We start from the raw sequence: 21,590 nt of genomic DNA, 5'->3' as shown, positions 1-21,590 counted from the left end.
AACAATCTTGAAGGAGTTCCCAGAGATGCTTAGCACTTCTTGGTCCTTTTGCCTTCACTCTGCGGTCCAGCTCACCCCAAACCATCTCGATTGGGTTCAGGTCTGGTGACTGTGGAGGCCAGGTCATCTGGCGTAGCACCCCATCACTCTCCTTCTTGGTCAAATAGCCCTTACACAGCCTGGAGGTGTGTTTGGGGTCATTGTCCTGTTGAAAAATAAATGATGGTCCAACTAAACGCAAACCGGATGGAATAGCATGCCGCTGCAAGATGCTATAGTAGCCATGCTGGTTCAGTATGCCTTCAATTTTGAATAAATCCCCAACAGTGTCACCAGCAAAGCACCCCCACACCATCACACCTCCTCCTCCATGCTTCACGGTGGGAACCAGGCATGTAGAATCCATCCGTTCATCTTTTCTGCGTCGCACAAAGACATGGTGGTTGGAACCAAAGATCTCAAATTTGGACTCATCAGACCAAAGCACAGATTTCCACTGGTCTAATGTCCATTCCTTGTATTCTTTAGCCCAAACAAGTCTCTTCTGCTTGTTGCCTGTCCTTAGCAGTGGTTTCCTAGCAGTTATTTTACCATGAAGGCCTGCTGCACAAAGTCTCCTCTTAACAGTTGTTGTAGAGATGTGTCTGCTGCTAGAACTCTGTGTGGCATTGACCTGGTCTCTAATCTGAGCTGCTGTTAACCTGCGATTTCTGAGGCTGGTGACTTGGATAAACTTATCCTCAGAAGCAGAGGTGACTCTTGGTCTTCCTTTCCTGGGGCGGTCCTCATGTGAGCCAGTTTCTTTGTAGCGCTTGATGGTTTTTGCAACTGCACGTGGGGACACTTTCAAAGTTTGCCCAATTTTTCGCACTGACTGACCTTCATTTCTTAAAGTAATGATGGCCACTCGTTTTTCTTTACTTAACTGCTTTTTTCTTGCCATAATACAAATTCTAACAGTCTATTCAGTAGGACTATCAGCTGTGTATCCACCTGACTTCTGCACAACACAACTGATGGTCCCAACCCCATTTATAAGGCAAGAAATCCCACTTATTAAACCTGACAGGGCACACCTGTGAAGTGAAAATCATTTCCGGTGACTACCTCTTGAAGCTCATCAAGAGAATGCCAAGAGTGTGCAAAGCAGTCATTAAAGCAAAAGGTGGCTACTTTGAAGAACCTAGAATATAAGACATATTTTCAGTTGTTTCACACTTTTTTGTTAAGTATTTAATTCCATATGTGTTAATTTATAGTTTTGATGCCTTCAGTGTGAATGTACAATTTTCAAAGTCATGAAAATACAGAAAAATCTTTATATGAGGTGTGTCCAAACTTTTGGTCTGTACTGTATATGTCATAGAGAGAGAGAAATACAAATATACCTGTATACTATATATTATACAGGTATGTTTGTATATGTATCTCTTTCTATAGAGAAGAGAGCTATAGGTACACAAATATATCTATGTAATATAGTACTATACAGTGCCCACAAGTAGTATTCAACCCCCTGCAGATTTAGCTGGTTTGATAAGATGCAAATAAGTTAGAGCCTTCAAACTGCAAACGAGAGTAGGTTTTATGAACAGAAGCATAAATCTTACAAACCAAAAAGTTATGTTGCTCAGTTGAATTTTATTAAATTTTAAACATAAAAGTGTGGGTCAATTATCATACAACCCCTATGTTTAATATTTTGTGGAATAACCCTTGTTTGCAATTACAGCTAATAATCATCTTTTATAAGACCTGATCAGGCCGGCACAGGTCTGTGGAGTTATCTTGGCCCACTCCTCCATGCAGATCTTCTCCAAGTTATCTAGGTTCTTTGGGTGTCTCATGTGGACTTTATTCTTGAGCTCCTTCCACAAGTTTTCAATTGGGTTAAGGTCAGGAGACTGACTAGGCCGCTCCAACACCTTGACTTTTTCCCTATTGAACCAGGCCTTGGTTTTCTTGGCTGTGTGCTTTGGGTCGTTGTCTTGTTGGAAGATGAAATTACGACCCATCTTAAGATCCTTGATGGAGGAGCGGAGGTTCTTGGCCAAAATCTCCAGGTAGGCCGTGCTATCCATCTTCCCATGGATGCGGACCAGATGGCCAGGCCCCTTGGCAGAGAAACAGCCCCACAGCATGATGCTGCCACCACCATGCTTGACTGTAGGGATGGTATTCTTGGGGTCGTATGCAGTGCCATCCAGTCTCCAAACGTCACGTGTGTGGTTGGCACCAAAGATCTCGATCTTGGTCTCATCAGACCATAGAACCTTGAACCAGTCTGTCTCAGAGTCCTCCAAGTGATCATGAGCAAACTGTAGACGAGCCTTGACATGACGCTTTGAAAGTAAAGGTACCTTACGGGCTCGTCTGGAACGGAGACCATTGCGGTGGAGTACGTTACTTATGGTATTGACTGAAACCAATGTCCCCACTGCCATGAGATCTTCCCGGAGCTCCTTCCTTGTTGTCCTTGGGTTAGCCTTGACTCTTCGGACAAGCCTGGCCTCGGCACGGGAGGACACTTTCAAAGGCTGTTCTGGCCGTGGAAGGCTAACAGTAGTTCCATAAGCCTTCCACTTACGGATGATGCTCCCAACAGTGGAGACAGGTAGGCCCAACTCCTTGGAAAGCCTTGCCAGCCTTGTGACCCTCCACGATCTTGTCTCTGATGGCCTTGGAATGCTCCTTTGTCTTTCCCATGTTGACCATGTCTGAGTGCTGTTCACAAGTTTGGGGAGGGTCTTAAATAGTCAGAAAAGGCTGGCAAAAGAGATCTTTAATCCACACATGTGAAGCTCATTATTCTTGGTGCCTGAACTACTTCTTAATACTTTAGGGGGACCAAACAGAATTCTTGTGGTTTGAGGGGTTGAATAATAAATGACACTCTGAATTAACTTTTTACGTTTTAAAAAAAAAATAAAAAAAAAAACAAAAACAAAATTTGCTGCAGTGCATTTCCCACTTCCAGGCTGATCTACAGTACAAATGTCACAATGCCAAGTTAATTCCGCATGTGTCAACCAGCTAAATCTGCAGGGGGTTGAATACTACTTGTAGGCACTGTATATATTACACAGGTACATATACACCTGTCTATGACATACACGTGTGTGTGTGTGTGTGTGTGTGGGTGGGTGTGTGTGTGTGTTCACACTGTGCGGCGGTAATGAGGCAGTGACCCAAGGAAAGTTCAACTTAAATGTCTTTATTTGCAGAACTTATAACTTAAATGCAAATGGTGTCCTCCAGATCACAGCCGGGTGTTCCAAACAGTCCATATAAACTGGTTGCCATGGGCGACAGCTATGCAGTCTTGCTCTGAGGTGCGTCAGTTGCTTTGACTTTACCAAGCCTGCCATGCACAGAGCCTCCCGCTCTGCAGGCTTGCAAATAAACCACTGACACACCCAAACCTTTGCTGCAGGTTTTTAAACGAAAACTGTGGACATGAGCCACATGCAAGACCCGGGCTGGAGGCAGTGGACCGCCCCACTGCCATCCTGTAGTCTGCTCCAAGAATAAAAGCCCATGCCAGGTTTTACTAAATCTGCCTTGGTCAAATAGCTTGACCAAGTCCAAACTTACTTTTATTCTGCACTGCAACCACAGCTGTGCCTGTGATTGCAATGCACTCCAGCGGGTTCAATATGTTTCTATGCGAATTCTGGGGGATAAATACCGTCCCTCGCATATAATTCCCCTCACTGCCTCACAATATATATACACACACACATACTACATACAGATATATAAAAATACACACACTGCACATATATATACACTTGCACTGCACACATGCAGTAAAGACCAAAAGTTTGGACACACCTTCTCATTTAAAGATTTTTCTGTATTTTCATGACTATGAAATTGTACATTCACACTGAAGGCATCAAAACTATGAATTAACACATGTGGAATTATATACTTAACAAAAAAGTGTGAAACAACTGAAAATATGTCTTATAGTCTAGGTTCTTCAAAGTAGCCACCTTTTGCTTTGATGACTGCTTTGCACACTCTCGGCATTCTCTTGATGAGCTTCAAGAGGTAGTCACCGGAAATGGTCTTCCAACAATCTTGAAGGAGTTCCCAGAGATGCTTAGCACTTGTTGGTCCTTTTGCCTTCACTCTGCGGTCCAGCTCACCCCAAACCATCTCGATTGGGTTCAGGTCTGGTGACTGTGGAGGCCAGGTCATCTGGCGTAGCACCCCATCACTCTCCTTCTTGGTCAAATAGCCCTTACACAGCCTGGAGGTGTCTTTGGGGTCACTGTCCTGTTGAAAAATAAATGATGGTCCAACTAAACGCAAACCGGATGGAATAGCATGCCGCTGCAAGATGATGTGGTAGCCATGCTGGTTCAGTATGCCTTCAATTTTGAATAAATCCCCAACAGTGTCACCAGCAAAGCACCCCCACACCTTCACACCTCCTCCTCCATGCTTCACGGTGGCAACCAGGCATGTAGAGTCCATCCGTTCACCTTTTCTGCGTCGCACAAAGACACGGTGGTTGGAACCAAAGATCTCAAATTTGGACTCATCAGACCAAAGCACAGATTTCCACTGGTCTAATGTCCATTCCTTGTGTTCTTTAGCCCAAACAAGTCTCTTCTGCTTGTTGCCTGTCCTTAGCAGTGGTTTCCTAGCAGCTATTTTGCCATGAAGACCTGCTGCACAAAGTCTCCTCTTAACAGTTGTTGTAGAGTTGTGTCTGCTGCTAGAACTATGTGTGGCATTGACCTGGTCTCTAATCTGAGCTGCTGTTAACCTGCGATTTCTGAGGCTAGTGACTCGGATAAACTTATCCTCAGAAGCAGAGGTGACTCTTGGTCTTCCTTTCCTGGGGCGGTCCTCATATGAGCCAGTTTCTTTGTAGCGCTTGATGGTTTTTGCAACTGCACTTGGGGACACTTTCAAAGTTTGCCCAATTTTTCGGACTGACTGACCTTCATTTCTTAAAGTAATGAAGGCCACTCGTTTTTCTTTACTTAGAATTTGTATTATGGCAAGAAAAAAGCAGCTAACAGTCTATTCAGTAGGACTATCAGTTGTGTATCCACCTGACTTCTGCACAACACAACTGATGGTCCCAACCCCATTTATAAGGCAAGAAATCCCACTTATTAAACCTGACAGGGCACACCTGTGAAGTGAAAACCATTTCCGGTGACTACCTCTTGAAGCTCATCAAGAGAATGCCGAGAGTGTGCAAAGCAGTCATCAAAGCAAAAGGTGGCTACTTTGAAGAACCTAGAATATAAGACATATTTCAGTTGTTTCACACTTTTTTTGTTAAGTATATAATTCCACATGTGTTAATTCATGGTTTTGATGCCTTCAGTGTGAATGTACAATTTTAATAGTCATGAAAATACAGAAAAATCTTTAAATGAGGTGTGTCCAAACTTTTGGTCTGTACTGTATATACACACACACACACACACACACACACACACACACACACACACTGCATATGTTTACATACAGTTCTCAAATGCACCGTACACTCATGCATGCACTTTTTCACATATATGCAGACATTTCACACATATATACATACACACTGACCATAAGAAATAGATAACACCCCTCTTTTCTGGCACATATCTTCTTTCAGCGGTTAGTTTTTGTTGCTGAAAATATTTTTCTCCTCCTAAGGTGCTTGTGGTGACAGTGGAGAGGGGCACGATCACTACTCCAGCAGGCTTCAGTGCTGGACAGGGTGGGCAGGGGAACCAGGAGGTGAAGGAGCAACCACAAGAGCAGCCTCCAGCTCACTGCCTGGTGAGTTATGGAGCACCATCAGCACAGACCCAGAGCTGCATGTTGGACATCCAGCTCAGTCACAGTGCCTGGGCTCAGACAGGCAGACTGCACTGCATCATAGGAGAGTGAGGTCAGCACAGCAGATAAGTCGGGGAATTCCCCACCCTGGCCTGGAGGTGACTTGAGGCTCATGCCCAGTAAGGGAGTTTTTCTACCACTTGGTATATGCCTTGTTTAGAATGTTTTGGTCAAATTCTAAATGTTATTACATCTGCATTTAATTTAATTTAAATAATAAACAATTTAGTGATAGGTCCTCTTTAACATTAATAAATGTCATAAAAAATGTTTTAGTAATACACATAAAGGAAATGTTCCCATACCTGTAATACTTGGAATATTCATATGCTAGCTTTTCATGTTACACCTGACCTTCAGTGTATTGATCTCCAGTTAAGTCCAGAAATATTTGGACAGTGACCCAAATGTTGGCACTTTAGCGGTTTACCAAAACAGATTCAATATGGGCTTGAAGTACAGACTCTCAGATTTAAATTGTGGGTATTCACATTCTAATTGGAGTAAGAGTTTAGGAATTAGGGCAGCACGGTGGCTCAGTGGTTAGCACTGCAGCCTCGTAGCGCTGGGGTCAAATCCCACCAAGGACATCATCTGCAAGGAGTTTTTATGTTCTCCCCATGTTTGCGTGGGTTTCTTCCGGGTTCTAGATAGGGATACTGATAAGGAATCTAGATTGTGAGCCTTAACGGGGACAGTGCCGATAATGTCTGTAAAGTGCAGTGGAATTAATGGCGCTATATAAGTGAATAAAATAAATAAATTACAGCTCTTTAATATGTAGCTGCCTCTTTTTAAAGGGACCAAAAGTAATTAGACAATTATCTCAAAAATTCTTTAATGGCTTCACGAGTTGTTCCCTCATTAATCCAACATCAATTAAGCAGGTAAAAGGTCTGGAGCTGATTCCAGGTGTGGCATTTGCATTTGAAAGCTGTTACTGTGAATCCACAAAGGAGCTCTTAATGGAAGAGAAACAGACCATTATAAAGCTGAAAAAAAAAAATAAGAAATCCATCAGAGAGACAGCAGAAATTTTAGGAGTGGGAAAATCAACAGCTTGGTACATTCTGCAAAAAAAAAAGTGTGCACTAGTGAGCTTGGGAATTCAAAAAGGCCTGGACGTCCACAAGACGACAATGGTGGTTGATCGCAGAATCCTTTCCATGTTGAATGAAAACCCCTCTACAAAATCCACACAAGTGAAGAACACTCTTCAGCAAGTATGTGTTTCAGTATCTAAATCTACCATAAAAATAAGACTTCATGAGAGCAAATACAGAGGGTTCACCACAAGGTGCCAACCATTAATCAGACTTAAAAATAGAAACGCCAAATAAGACTTTGCCAAATAACATCTAAAGAAGCCAGCCCAGTTCTGGAAAAGTATTCTTTGGACAGATGAAAAAAAGATCAACCTGTACCAGAATGATGGGAAGAAGAAAATATGGAGAAGGCTTGGAATGGCACAAGATCCAAAGCACACCACATCTTCTGTAAAACATGGTGGAGGCAGTGCGATGGCATGGGCATGCATGGCTTCCAATGGCACCGGGTCACTAGTGTTTATTGATGATGTGACTGAAGACAGAAGCAGCCGGATGAATTCTGAAGTGTACAGGGCTATACTTTCTGGTCAAATTCAACCAAATGCAGCAAGGTTGATTGGATGGCGCTTCACAGTACAGATGGATAATGACCCAAAACATACTGTGAAAGCAATCCAAAAATAAAGATAGTAAAAAGCTGCACTCACCATTTCGTTAAATAAAAAGTCCTTTATTTCATCATGCAGATAAAATCTGTGGAAAGCAGGGAGAAGGAATGGACAACAGCTATTTCACGCTTAGGTTAGAGCTTCTGCGGGTCCATGTGATCCAAGACGGAAACCGTTGGCATAGCCGTTGGCAGTTATCTGGGCATTGTGGATTTGTGGCTCATAGGCAGTGATTACAGTTATGAAAAATTATGCATCTTCTTCCGCTGCTAGCGCCGGCACTGAAAATGTATGTTTCATCAATATTGGATTTATGCAAATTTTGATATTAAATATTTCCTTTCAGAGACATTAAGTCTGACCTGCCTTATTGTAGCATTTTCGATGCAGGAAAATAAAAGTGTTACTTGAATCCAACCTGCATCTCTTGCGGACAAAACGGCTTCCACTGCCCTGTTTATATATAAACACATGTACCCTTTTATTGTCCAACTCTTTGAAAGAGTTCTCCTGTCTATTTTAAATCTCTTTGTCAATGCACCAAAAGACATCCTCCTTGGCACTTGGCTTCTAAAGGAAATCCCGCATTTTAATTTCCTACTTCTTTATGCCCATTATAAGTCTGTTTCTAAGAGTGTCAGCTGGATTGCCAGCTCTTGTCTTACTGGAAATCTGTGTGATAAGAAAAAGGAGGGGGGGGGTGAGTGACTTCAGGGATTTTTAATATTTTCTATTACAACCTTTGTTTGAGAACCACAGTGCATGCTGGGATACTTAATCGAAGTGTTATCAGGGAACAGAGGCCTGAAACGAAGTGCCCTCAGTAACGCTAATTTCAGTGCTGGGCTAGTCACTGCTCTGTCCCTGCTAACTGTGCGATGTGCACAATCACAGCATGCACCCTTTGTTGCCGGCTTAAATCTGCAGTAACGAGCCGGCAACAGAGTGGTGTCAGAGTACCCGACATGCAGAGACCAGCGCCACCCAAGAAAGTGACGTCAGTGGTCTCTGCAAGCCGGGTATTGTGACACCGCTCTGTTGCTGGCTTGTTACTGCAGATTTAAGCCGGCAACAAAGGGTGCACGCTGTGATTGTGCACATCGCACAGTTAGCAGGGACAAAGTGGGGACTAGCCCAGCCCCTGAAATCAGCATCACTGACAACGTTTCATTTCAGGGAGAAGGCTGAGGCAGTGGACGCAGCCTCGGGCCCCTGATGACACTTCATTTGAGTATCCCAGCATGCGTTGAAATTCTCAAACGAAGTGTCATCAGTAAGGAAATAGGGAAAAAAATAGAAAAGTATATTAGAAAATAGTTTAGATTATGGCATTAAATAGATAGGGGTTTAGAGTGAAAATAACTTTGCCTTTGGACCTCCCCTTTAAGGCAGAAAGATCCTCAAACAAGCTACAACTGAGTTCAGCTGAAGTAAAGACTTGGCTAAGCATCAAAAGGGAGGAAACCCAGCGTTTGGTGATGTCCATGGCTTCCAGACCTCAGACATTCATTGCCTACAAAGTATTAAAAATAAACAGTTTATTTATGATAAAGTTAATTTGTCCAATTACTTTTGAAACCCTGAGATAAGGTGCTTCGTAGAACAACGGTTGCAATTCCTAAATGTTTCACAGGATATTTTTGTTCAACCCCTTTAATTAAAGCTGAAAGTCTACACTGCAATTGCATCTCAGTTGTTTCATTCTAAATCCAAAATAGTGGCATGCAGAGCTGAAATCACAAAGATCCGGTCACTGTCCAAATGTTTCTGGACCTAACTGTATGTCCTGTACTTTAGGACATACTCAATGAGTTTTGGCAGACGTATTCCAATATATACCACAATACACACCACACTCATGTATGTTTTTGCATAGGATTAATTACATTAATTTCTTTTAACTTGTGAATATTTCAGTAAAATCTTCTAGCCAGCCCTTTGGATTTCTAAATGGCACTTCTCTATATTGTTGCAGCATCTGACACAGCTGAATACAGCTTGTTGCTGAGCAGTACCACATATATAGCATAGTATAGCGGTATTATTAATTTATAATAAACATATACCATTCAATGTACCTCAATGAAGTTGGGCTACGCAGAGGCTCATACCTAAAAAGGTTTTGCATGCAGCATTAGCATCTTATAAAACATCTCCATGTAGCGCCTCAGGATAACTCTAGACTGGAGGCCTATGCATAGGTCAGGATGCTCCAGCCAACCTCAAAGATGGTATTTTTACAATAACAGGGGCTGCGTTCCCATTTAGTGAGTTATTGATGTTGCAGATTTTCTACCGTACTTCTCACTATTATCTAAATTAGGTTACTTTTTTTTTACATGCGTCTTTATTGCGTTTTTGGTCTTTCTTTGGTGTGTCTTGTTTTGAATAAAGCTTTTTTGTTTTTGATACTTCCTGATATTTGGCTTTGACAAAACGTTATTGATGCAGTCATGTGAGGTTATGTGTTTTTGCGGATTCACAACACTGCACCGCAGGTCACTTTATGCAGAGTGGGCATGAGATTTCTATAAATCCCATCCGCTTTTCTGGAATTGTAAGACGCTGCGGTTTTTTTTTTCCGCAGCAAAAATACACATTGCAAAAACTCCCCAAATACTCATTGTGGGGACTTAACCTCACATTGTTAAAACCTATTTTAAAGGAGTTTTCTGGACTGAGAACAAAAGTCTGCAGCTACTGCTGATAGCTGAATCATGACAGTTTGCAATGCACACATTGTCACTCTTTCCTTGTATGTCCCGTGAGAGTGGCCGGTCAAGTTTCGGCATGTATGTGATTTGCAAACTTGCGATCATGTGCCACCTAGACTTTCCTTTAAATGTTTAAATGGAACATTGAGAGCAGTAGAGAACAGTCTAGCCGACACGTGACTGCAAGTATGTAAATCACATACAGGTTAATTGCGATAATGTACGCACTGCACACTGTCATAACATGCCAGTCTGTCTGCAGTCACATAGAGTGACTCAAGACTTTTCTTCTCAGCCCGGAAAACCTCTTTAACTAATAAGTAATTAAAAATTTTTAAAATATTGCTAACACCCTGAATGTCTCCTATTTATATTAGTCATACAAGAGACACCTTAGAGATTTCCGGTGTCACAGGAGGAGTCTGCTGGTTCTTCTCTTAGAAATCTATTGTTAAACGGAAGAAATATTATTTCACAAGAGTTAGGCGACTTATTGTGACACTATAATTACTAATAGCTGACATTGTTTTACAGCTTGGATTAAGCTGAGATTTCAAATGGGTTATTGTATGATATTGTATTCTCATAATTAAGAAAACATTTTTTTAACTTAACAATAATTGAGTGATATTCACAAAAGAATGTCAGAAAAGTGAATCAAAGACGAAATCACAATACTATTTCACATCATGCATTTCCCTTTTCCGATAATGACACCTAATCAGTGTGTTGTTCTATAATTCATTATATTTAAAGTTAAGTTTCAGGTTTGTTGTAAATCAAATTGTTGGCTTAAATAAAAAATTACAAAAAAATGTTCCTTCCTCCCTAAAAAAGACCCCCTAAAACAGCCCTGATAAATATGTTTACTGAAAATTAAAAAAAATTCAGGCCCTGATTCATCAAGACCGGTGATTTTCTTGTCGGGTTTGACGAGGGTCAGACGAACCTGATTCATAAAGATTCATGAATCTGGATCGTGTGACTAGTGACGTTAGCCTCCATTTGCCACACCAGAAATCTTACTCCAGTCAGTGACTGGAGAGAGATTTCTGACGTAGGGAACATCACAACTCGTCATGAATTAGGCAAGCTGTGACGTTACTCTCCCATCCAGCTTCGCTCATTTCGGCAGAGTTGGGAGAAACTGAGAGAAACACCAAAAGTCACAAAATGTTGGAATAACTCAGAGTTTCATTAAACTTTTGTGACTTTTCAAAGCTTTTATAACATTTTTTTGGGCGTAAAAGGTTTAATAAATCGAGGCATTAGTTCTTGGTGTTGATGAAAAAAGTAAAAGTGGAAAAATGAAAGATGGCAGATAGTGGTAGGTAGGGGAACAATCCCTAGATGCACATTATACTCACTGTAGTTATGAACCTGGATATTGTAACAAATTGCTTTAACCTACCAGAATTGCAGAGGTCACAGCAGTGATGTTGGTTACAGAATACTGTAGTGATACACTGTCCACCAGTTTTGACACATGTCTCAGAACCAATCCATGGACTATAGCTCCAACTATAAAATTAAGGTGCCCAGTTACAATCAGTGCCAGGCCCTGTTTCATCAGAACTTTGCCAAACAAGGTGTTATCCAGGGCCTCTGTGGAAAAAGAGGACTTTATGTCAAATATTAATAAATCATCAATATCATATATACAGTCCATATTTTGAAGAGTATTTTACTTTAAAATGAAACTAAAAATCTCAAGTATTCAATGTTATTAAAACAATGATAAAAGGATGTACAAAATAACGTGTTTCTCAATAATGATGAGTCTTTTTAAAAAACATTCCAGGGTAATGTCAAATTGGAGACATAAGTCTTACCTATATTGTCCCTATAGACCAGTGTTTCCAAAACCCTGTCCTCACGGCATGGGCGTAACCAGCTGCCCCCCCCCCCCTAGAAGCAGGGACGCGGATTATAATGAGGGCAATCTGGGCTGCCGCCCGGGGCTACAGGGTGTCTATGGCCAGATTGCCCTCATTATATGTGCGGCGCCGCGGCACATACCGGCAGACAATTTTAGCATCACTTGGAAAGTGCTTGACAACTTGGTCACACTATAGAAATCCATGCAACCAGCATGGATTTATATAGTGTGACCGTAAAAGAATGGTAAAAAATAAAAAATAAATATATACTTACCTTCTGATGGCCTGCCGACGTCAGCAGTCGCGTGACCCGTCACGTGACTAAATGACGTCACGGCAGGTCCTTTTCAGACCATCGCAAGCTGCCGGCAAGCCAGGACGCATCGGATAAAGACACCGCGGGCCATCAGAAGGTAAGTATAATATTTATTTTTTATTTTATTCTTTTTTTACAGGTTCTATGGTACCCGGGTCCGGAGGAGAGTCTCCTCTTCTCCAAACCCGGGTACTATCCGCACATTGAAATGCATGGAATCCGCATGTACAAATGCAGTGATGCGGATTCCATGTGTTCCAATGCAAGTCAATGGAGGCGAAAACGCCGCGCTTCCGCAAAATAATTGGTAATGCTGCGGATTTTTCCGCAATGATAATCCGCAGCGGAAATTTCCGCAGCATGTGCACAGCACATGTGGATTATCATTGGGGAACATTGAAAACCTTCTACATAGCGGTTTTTAAGCGTTTCTGCAGCGGAATTGCCGCTGCGGAAACGCTTAAAAAACGCATAGTGGGCACATAACGTAAAAAAAATTATTATAATTAATATTGTGCCAAATTAATTTCAGGTGAACTATCACATGATCTTTCACAGGGGATCATGTGACATGTGATACATCACGTGTGTGTGTGGGGGGGGGGGGCACGCCTTCTAAACTGCCCGGGGCCCTTAGATCACCGGCGGTTGCGGCCAGCGAAAGTTCCCTCTGCGGAAAGTTCCGGAACTGCGCAGTGTCACTGCATGGGGTCCGGCCGGGATTACCTTTAACGCACGCTGAGTGACACAGCACGCCGCAATGCCGCATGTCACCTGATCAGGGTCCTGACTCCTGAGGCGTGCTGACGTAGCACGCTGCCTGCCTCCCCTGTTTCGTGTCTCTGAGAATTCCGCCGGAGCGGGGCGCTTGTCCTGTTACTGTGGGCCGGCTGCCAGTGACTGTGGCAGCCAGCCAGTGTAAATTACACAATACACTCACTCACTGTGTAATTATTGAAATTTGGAAGGGCCTGGGGCCTGGGCCTTTGGAGTAGGAACCGGACCTGGAGAAAGGACAGGTGGTTAATGCTGGGCCAGCTGGGGGGACGTTAACTATTATAGCAATAGCACTATTATATATAAATAAATAAAATATAAATAAAATCCCGCACCCCGAGTGTCAGCACGATTATCCCGCACCCCGAGTGTCAGCGCCATTATCCCGTACCCCGAGTGTCAGCGCCATTATCCTGTACCCCCAATGACGGCGCCATTATCCTGTACCCCCAGTGTCGGTGTCATCCTGTACCCCGAGTGTCAGCGCCATTAATCCGTACCCCGAGTGTCAGCGCCATTATCCTGTACCCCGAGTGTCAGCGCCATTAATCCGTACCCCGAGTGTCAGCGCCATTAATCCATACCCCGAGTGTTGGTGTCATTATCCTGTACCCCCAGTGTCGGTGTCATCATGTACCCCCAGTATCGGTGTCATTATCCTGTACCCCGAGTGTCAGCGCCATTAATCCGTACCCCTAGTGTCAGCGCCATTATCCTGTACCCCGAGTGTCAGCGCCATTAATCCGTACCCCGAGTGTCAGCGCCATTAATCCTTACCCCGAGTGTTGGTGTCATTATCCTGTACCCCCAGTGTCGTGTCATCCTGTACCCCCAATGTCGGTGTATTGCACAGGTGACAGAACCTGTGGCAATTTCTGATGCCTTAATAATAATTCCGTCACCTGTGCAATACAAAGGAAATCCTGAAATGATAATCTGTTGGGGGCCGTGAGGACTGGAGTTTGGGAAACACTGATCTAGACAGTCCAGCAATGTGCATATGCTATATGGCAGCTTAAAAGGATGGTAATCATCCTCACACAGAGTGAGACATGCAATGATTAAAGATGCAGGTCTGAAACGGGTTTGCTGACAATACATTCTGGATGGGTGGTGACCCAAAGTGATGTTTTTATCAATACTTTTTTCTATAATAAACTTGGATTTTTTATTTAATTCTGACGCTGGAACGCTATTTTCTACTATTTATCTCTGGTGCACAACTGGTTCCTGGCAGTGGACTGCAAAGTGGGTGAGCTGACTCAAATCTAGTTTGTTTCATAATATGCTACACTTATAAAAAAAAATACACTTATAAAAAACCATATGCCTGATTTAATGATAGCCGAACGTAAGTAGCATAGTTGTGCTGCATGTGATTACTACAATCTATGGCTCTGCAGGGCGCTACCTTTGAATAACTCTTGTGTTTTTTTTCTATGTATTTGCTGCCAAGACTGTAATGTGAACAACCAATTATTCTACATTAGTACTAGGGTTTTAAATGTATGCAGGTTTTCTACAAGCTAGGGAATGCAACTGTATGTAAATGATATGCTGTTTTAAATGGCTTTTGTTTTGTTTTGTTGTATAATAAATATGTTATCTCTTAAAGGTGTTAGCTGGGACATTTATAGGACTTCACACTGACTCCTTACATGCAGGAACCTAAAAGTCAGTAATTCAACGGAAATACACTGTTAGGATACTGTTGATTTCACAATCCGTATCTATGTAGTAAACTTGGATGTCTTCTCATATCTATAAAGTATGCATGCAGTGGCGTAACAACCTTGGTCACTGCTGTGAGGGTGAGGGCCCCGCCGATGCCAGCCCCTACTTCAGTTGGATGTGCGACCTCTCTGCTGAAATGTATTGCAGCGCACGAACTCGCCGCGTCCGTGCACCGCAATACGCGATGACGGCCAATCAGAGGAAAGCAGCTGACGTCTGCGTGCACTTGACTGGGGGCGGACGGCAGTGACGTCATGCTCTACCATCGCTTGGACACTGAAGTCAGCAGCTGGCGCCGCGCGGCGGAGAAGCGGGGGGAAGGTGAGTAGAAGTTTTTGGTTTTTTTTCTATGCATTGAACAACAGTGGTGCTTGAAAAATGAGGGACATACAGTACAGACCAAAAGTTTGGACACACCTTCTCATTTAAAGATTTTTCTGTATTTTCATGACTATGAAAATTGTACATTCACACTGAAGGCATCAAAACTATGAATTAACACATGTGGAATTATATACTTAACAAAAAAGTGTGAAACAACTGAAAATATGTCTTATATTCTAGGTTCTTCAAAGTAGCCACCTTTTGCTTTGATGACTGCTTTGCACACTCTTGGCATTCTCTTGATGAGCTTCAAGAGGTAGTCACCGGAAATGGTTTTCACTTCACAGGTGTGCCCTGTCAGGTTTAATAAGTGGGATTTCTTGCCTTATAAATGGGGTTGGGACCATCAGTTGTGTTGTGCAGAAGTCAGGTGGATACACAGCTGATAGTGCTACTGAATAGACTGTTAGAATTTGTATTATGGCAAGAAAAAAGCAGCTAAGTAAAGAAAAAAGAGTGGCCATCATTACTTTAAGAAATGAAGGTCAGTCAGTCCGAAAAATTGGGAAAACTTTGAAAGTGTCCCCAAGTGCAGATGCAAAAACCATCAAGCGCTACAAAGAAACTGGCTCACATGAGGACCGCCCCAGGAAAGGAAGACCAAGAGTCACCTCTGCTTCTGAGGATAAGTTTATCCGAGTCACCAGCCTCAGAAATCGCAGGTTAACAGCAGCTCAGATTAGAGACCAGGTCAATGCCACACAGAGTTCTAGCAGCAGACACATCTCTTCAACAACTGTTAAGAGGAGACTTTGTGCAGCAGGCCTTCATGGTAAAATAGCTGCTAGGAAACCACTGCTAAGGACAGGCAACAAGCAGAAGTGACTTGTTTGGGCTAAAGAACACAAGGAATGGACATTAGACCAGTAGAAATCTGTGCTTTGGTCTGATGAGTCCAAATTTGAGATCTTTGGTTCCAACCACCGTGTCTTTGTGCGACGCAGAAAAGGTGAACGGATGGACTCTACATGCCTGGTTCCAACCGTGAAGCATGTAGGAGGAGGTGTGATGGTGTGGGGGTGCTTGCTGGTGACACTGTTGTGGATTTATTCAAAATTGAAGGCATACTGAACCAGCATGGCTACGACAACATATTGCAGCTGCATGCTATTCCATCCGGTTTGCGTTTAGTTGGACCATCATTTATTTTTCAACAGGACAATGACCCCAAACACACCTCCAGGCTGTGTAAGGGCTATTTGACCAAGAAGGAGCGTGATGGGGTGCTACAACAGATGACCTGACCTCCACAGTCATCAGACCTGAACCCGATCGAGATGGTTTGGGGTGAGCTGGACCGCAGAGTGAAGGCAAAAGGGCCAACAAGTGCTTAGCATCTCTGGGAACTCCTTCAAGATTGTTGCAAGACCATTTCCGGTGACTACCTCTTGAAGCTCATCAAGAGAATGCCAAGAGTGTGCAAAGCAGTCATTAAACCAAAGGTGGCTACTTTGAAGAACCTAGAATATAAGACATATTTTCAGTTGTTTCACACTTTTTTGTTAAGTATATAATTTCACATGTGTTAATTCATAGTTTTGATGCCTTCAGTTTGAATGTACAATTTTCATAGTCATGAAAATACAGAAAAATCTTTAAATGAGAAGGTATGTCCAAACTTTTGGTCTGTACTGCATACCAGAATGAGGAACATATACCAGGATGGGAGACATATACCAACATGGGGGACATATACCAGGATGGGGAACATATACCAGGATGGGGGACATATACCAGGATGGGGGACATATATACCAGAAAGGGGATCATGATGGGGGTTATATGTACATGGAAGGGGCCCAGAATGACATTACTATATAATGATGGAGGGGGGCAACTCATATATCTTTATAGGAATTAGAATACTACAGGGACCGATACATCTGACCAACATGCGTGGGGGAACCCAGGTTCAAATTTTGCGCTGGTGCCCATCAGACTCTAGTTACATCACTGCATGCTTGGTTCTGGTATCGTATCTATGTAGTAAACTTGATCCTGGTACCTTATCTATGTAGTAAGCTTTGCTTTGGTATTGTATCTATGTGGTAGGCTGGGTTTTATTCCCATATCTATGTAGTAAGCTTCAATCTGTTCCCATATCTACATAGTAAGCTTTGCTCTGTTCCCATATCTATGTCGTAAGCTTGGTTTTGTTCCCATACCTATGTGATAAGCTTGGTTCTTGTACTGTATCTATGAAGAAAGCTGGGTTCTGATCTTATATCAATGTAATAAGCTTGCTTTTCTTCCAATATCTATATAATAAGGTTTTTTTGGTACAGTATCTATGTAGTAAGCTTGTTTCTGGTACTGCATCTATGTAGTATGCTTAGTTCTGCTACTTTATCTATTTACTTATCTGTTTTCATTACTCGTATCTATGCAGTAAGCTTGAATTTGTTGCCGTATCTATAGTAAACTTGGTTCTGTTTCCTCATCTATATAGTAAGGCGGGATCTGTTTCCATATCTATGTAGTAGGCTGGGTTTCGTTTCCACAATTATCTAGTAAGCTTGGTTCTGTTCCTATGTCTATGTAGTAAGCTTGGTTCTGTTACAATATCTATAGTATTTAGTAAGTTTAGTTCTGTTTCCATTATGTATGCAATGACTAAGGATTCTAATCCGAAACGCGTTTGCCCGCCTATATGATCCCTGGATAGGGGTTGTGACTTTTTTACTCTTTTGACTATTTTGTATGACCTTTTAAATTACACTATTAAAGAATTAATTTTATGGAAGATCCGGACTCTGGAATTTTTTCCTTTTCTCCTTGACTTACCCTGTGGCACTGCAGGTTTCCGTGCCAAGGACTTCTAAATGGTGAGCTGACTCTTTTTCTTTTTGTTCTATTGGGTTGTATGTATCTTAAAATGGTACCACTGACAATTATCCCACAAAAAATATTTCCCTGATAAAGCTTCTTAAATGAAAAAATACAAATTCAATAATGAAAAAAACATAAAAAGATATGTGGACATTAAGGCCAAATTAGGCCTGGTCCTTAAGAGGTTATCCAGGACTAAATTATTTTTTTACTATAAACAAAAAGACTAAAAGTAGTTGCAAACTACCTGCCTGTTCTCTTCGTCGGCAGCTAACATTCAGCTACTTCATGTCAGCAGAGCAGCTCTTCATCTTCCGGGCTACTTTCTCAAGGGGCATGACTGCCAACGTCATGCTGATTGACAGCCGGCTTCCCGCAGTTAGGCAGCATTACATTGGCAGGTACGCCTCGTGAACAGAGCAGGACGAATGAGAAGCCGCTGAATAGTCAGCAGGAGTGGTCTATGCCTGCAGAGATCAGCATAATAGGCAGGTAGTTAGCCACTACCTGCCTGTTAGTTTTTAGGCCCACAGTAAAATAAAAAAAATAGTCCTGGATAACCCCTTTAAGGGGTTAATTATGCAACAATGCATCCCCATTTCCAATATTATGTCATGACAAGTCAGATTTGTTGTTCAGGAATCCTTACAACATCTTTCAAAGATTTGATAGGGTAGAATCATAGAATGGCAGAGTTGGAGGGGACCTCCTGGGTCATCTGGTCCAACCCCCTGCTCAAAGCAGGATTCACTAAATCATCCCAGACAGATGTCTGTCCAGCCTCTGTTTGAAGACTTCCATTGAAGGGGAACTCACCACCTCTCGTGGCAGCCTGTTCCACTTATTGAGCACCCTCACTGTCAAAAAGTTTTTTCTAATATCTAATCTGTGTCTCCTCCCATTCAGTTTCATCCCATTGCTTCTAGTCTTTCCTTGTGCAAATGAGAATAAAGATGATCCTTCTACAATGTGACAGCCCTTGAGATATTTGTAGACAGCTATTAAGTCTCCTCTCAGTCTTCTTTTTTTCAAGCTAAACATTCCCAAATCCTGTAACCGTTCCTCATAGGACATGGTTTGCAGACCGGTCACCATTCTGGTCGCTCTTCTCTGAACTTGCTCCAGTTTGTCGATGTCTTTTTTAAAATGTGGTGCCCAAAACTGGACGCAGTATTCCAGATGAGGTCTGACCAAAGAGGAGTAAAGTGCGATAATGACTTCACGTGATCTAGACTGTATGCGTCTGTTAATACATCCCAGAATTGTATTTGCCTTTTTTGCTGCTGCATCACACTGTTGACTCATGTTCAGTCTATGATCTATTAGTATACCTAAGTCTTTTTCACATGTACTGTTGCTTAGCTCTATTCCTCCCATTCTGTATATGCTTTTTTCATTTTTATTGCCCAGATGTAGTACTTTGCATTTTTCCCTGTTAAAAAAACATTCTGTTAGTTACTGCCCACTGCTCCAGTTTATTTAGGTCTTTTTGAAGCCTCTCTCTCTCTTCTCTAGAGTTAGCTATCCCTCCTAGCTTTGTGTCATCAGCAAATTTAATCAGTTTACCCTCAATTCCTTCATCTAAGTCATTGATAAAGATGTTAAACAATACAGGTCCCAGGACAGAGCCCTGTGGTACCCCACTGGAGACATTCATCCAACTGGATGTGAAGCCATTTACGACCACTCTTTGAGTCCGATCACTAAGCCAGTTATGAATCCACCTAAAGGCCCCGTCATACTTAGCGACGCTGCAACGATCCCGACAACGATACGACCTGTCAGGGATCGTTGCTGCGTCGCTATGTGGTCGCTGGTGAGCTGTCAAACAGGCAGGCTCACCAACGATCAGGGGAGCAGCGACATCGTGGAAAGAATCTTTCCACGATGTCCTGCTCCTGGTTACGAGCCTGCTGAAGCAGGAGCAGGCTGTTAACCATGGTAAACATCGGGTTACTAGGGGCACACGCGCACCTAGTAACCCGTTGTTTATCATGGTTACCACTCTGCTACGGTGAGCGGTTATCGCTCACTTTAGCAGGTTCGTAACCATGATAAACAACGGGTTACTAGGTGCGCGTGTGCCCCTAGTAACCCGATGTTTATCATGGTTACGAGCCTGCTAAAGTGAGCGGTAACCTCCCGCTCACTGTAGCAGAGTGGTAACCATGATAAACAACGGGTTACTAGGTGCGCGTGTGCCCCTAGTAACCCGATGTTTACCATGGTTACCAGCCTGATCGCTGCTCCCGCTGGTCACACACAGCGATGTGTGCTGACCAGCGGGAGGGCAACGACCAAAAAATGGTCCAGGACACTTTGCAGCGATCAGCGACCTTACAGCAGGGGCCTGATCGTTGCAAAGTGTCACACATAGCGACATCGCTGGTGAGGTCGCTTTTGCGTCACCAAAACCGTGACACAGCAGCGATCTCGCTATGTGAGACGGGGGCTTAACAGTTGCCTTGTCCATTCCAAATTAAGTTGTCACTACGCCTTTCTGAGAAACATATAACTAACAGCTGAATATTTTTTTTTATCCAAACAATAGGGGGCAGCACAGTAAATTATATTTTCTCTAAAAAAAAGTTAGAAGTAGCACATGCTCCACTTAACTTACAATGCAAAGACATCTCTATAGGATGGAATGGTTCATTCCTGAACATTAAATCAATTATCTATTTTGGCAGTTTTTTTATGTTAGAGGTAAATTGCACATTCCTTTAAACCAGGGGTCTCAAACACGCGGCCCGCGGGCCGCATGCGGCCCCTGAGGCTGCTTTATGCGGCCCGCAGGCACAGACCCCTTGATGATCCCGACCAGGTCCAGGAGGAGCCGCCGACAGCAGCGCTGCATTGCCGCACAGAGACTGTTTCCCAGCACTGCATTTCCAATGCCAGCCGCTGGCCAATCAGAGGCCAGCAGCTGATATCTGCGTGTCGGCGCAGCGAGTATGACATCATTGCCACACGCAGATATCAGCTGCTGGCCTCTGATTGGCCGGCGGCTGGCATTGGAAATGCAGTGCTGGGAGACAGTCTCTGTGCGGCAATGCAGCGCTGCTGTCGGCGGCTCCTCCTGGACCAGGTCGGGATCGTCAAGGGGTCTGACTCTGTGGTGTCTGCGGGCCACATCTGCAGGAAGGACGCCGAGGGAACGGAGGACAGGTGAGAATCATCTTTCTTTTTTTTCTATTTTATGTGTGTGAAGAACAGGGGGCACATAGCCACAAGATGGGGACCTGGATGGGGCACATAGCCACAAGATGGGGACCTGGATGGGGCACATAGCCACAGGATGGGGACCTGGATGGGGCACAGAGCCACAAGATGGGGACCTGGATGGGGCACATAGTCACAGGATGGGGACCTGGATGGGGCAC

The 21,590-nt window shown here is 43.2% G+C and overlaps 1 protein-coding gene across 2 annotated transcripts in view; it reads right to left on the bottom strand.

The window, feature by feature from the left end:
* The window catches only part of TMEM54 (transmembrane protein 54), a 91,987-nt gene that overhangs the window by 31,766 nt on the left and 38,631 nt on the right, over nucleotides 1-21,590 (bottom strand). Inside the window, exon 2 of one of the 2 annotated variants that reach the window (XM_073665652.1) lies at nucleotides 11,699-11,892. The exons of the other annotated variant lie outside the window; for it this stretch is intronic. Within the exon in view, the coding sequence (XP_073521753.1) occupies nucleotides 11,699-11,892 (194 nt within the window). The remainder of the gene's footprint in view (nucleotides 1-11,698; nucleotides 11,893-21,590) is intronic. 2 annotated transcript variants of the gene reach the window in all.

This window comes from Phyllobates terribilis, unplaced genomic scaffold (genome assembly GCF_046119375.1).
Source record: "Phyllobates terribilis strain yellow unplaced genomic scaffold, ASM4611937v1 Scaffold_2__4_contigs__length_985480577, whole genome shotgun sequence".
In the NCBI taxonomy this organism is placed as follows: domain Eukaryota; kingdom Metazoa; phylum Chordata; class Amphibia; order Anura; family Dendrobatidae; genus Phyllobates; species Phyllobates terribilis.
The sequence above is the reverse complement of the archived record's forward strand: the minus strand, read 5'-3'. Positions and strand labels throughout refer to the sequence as shown.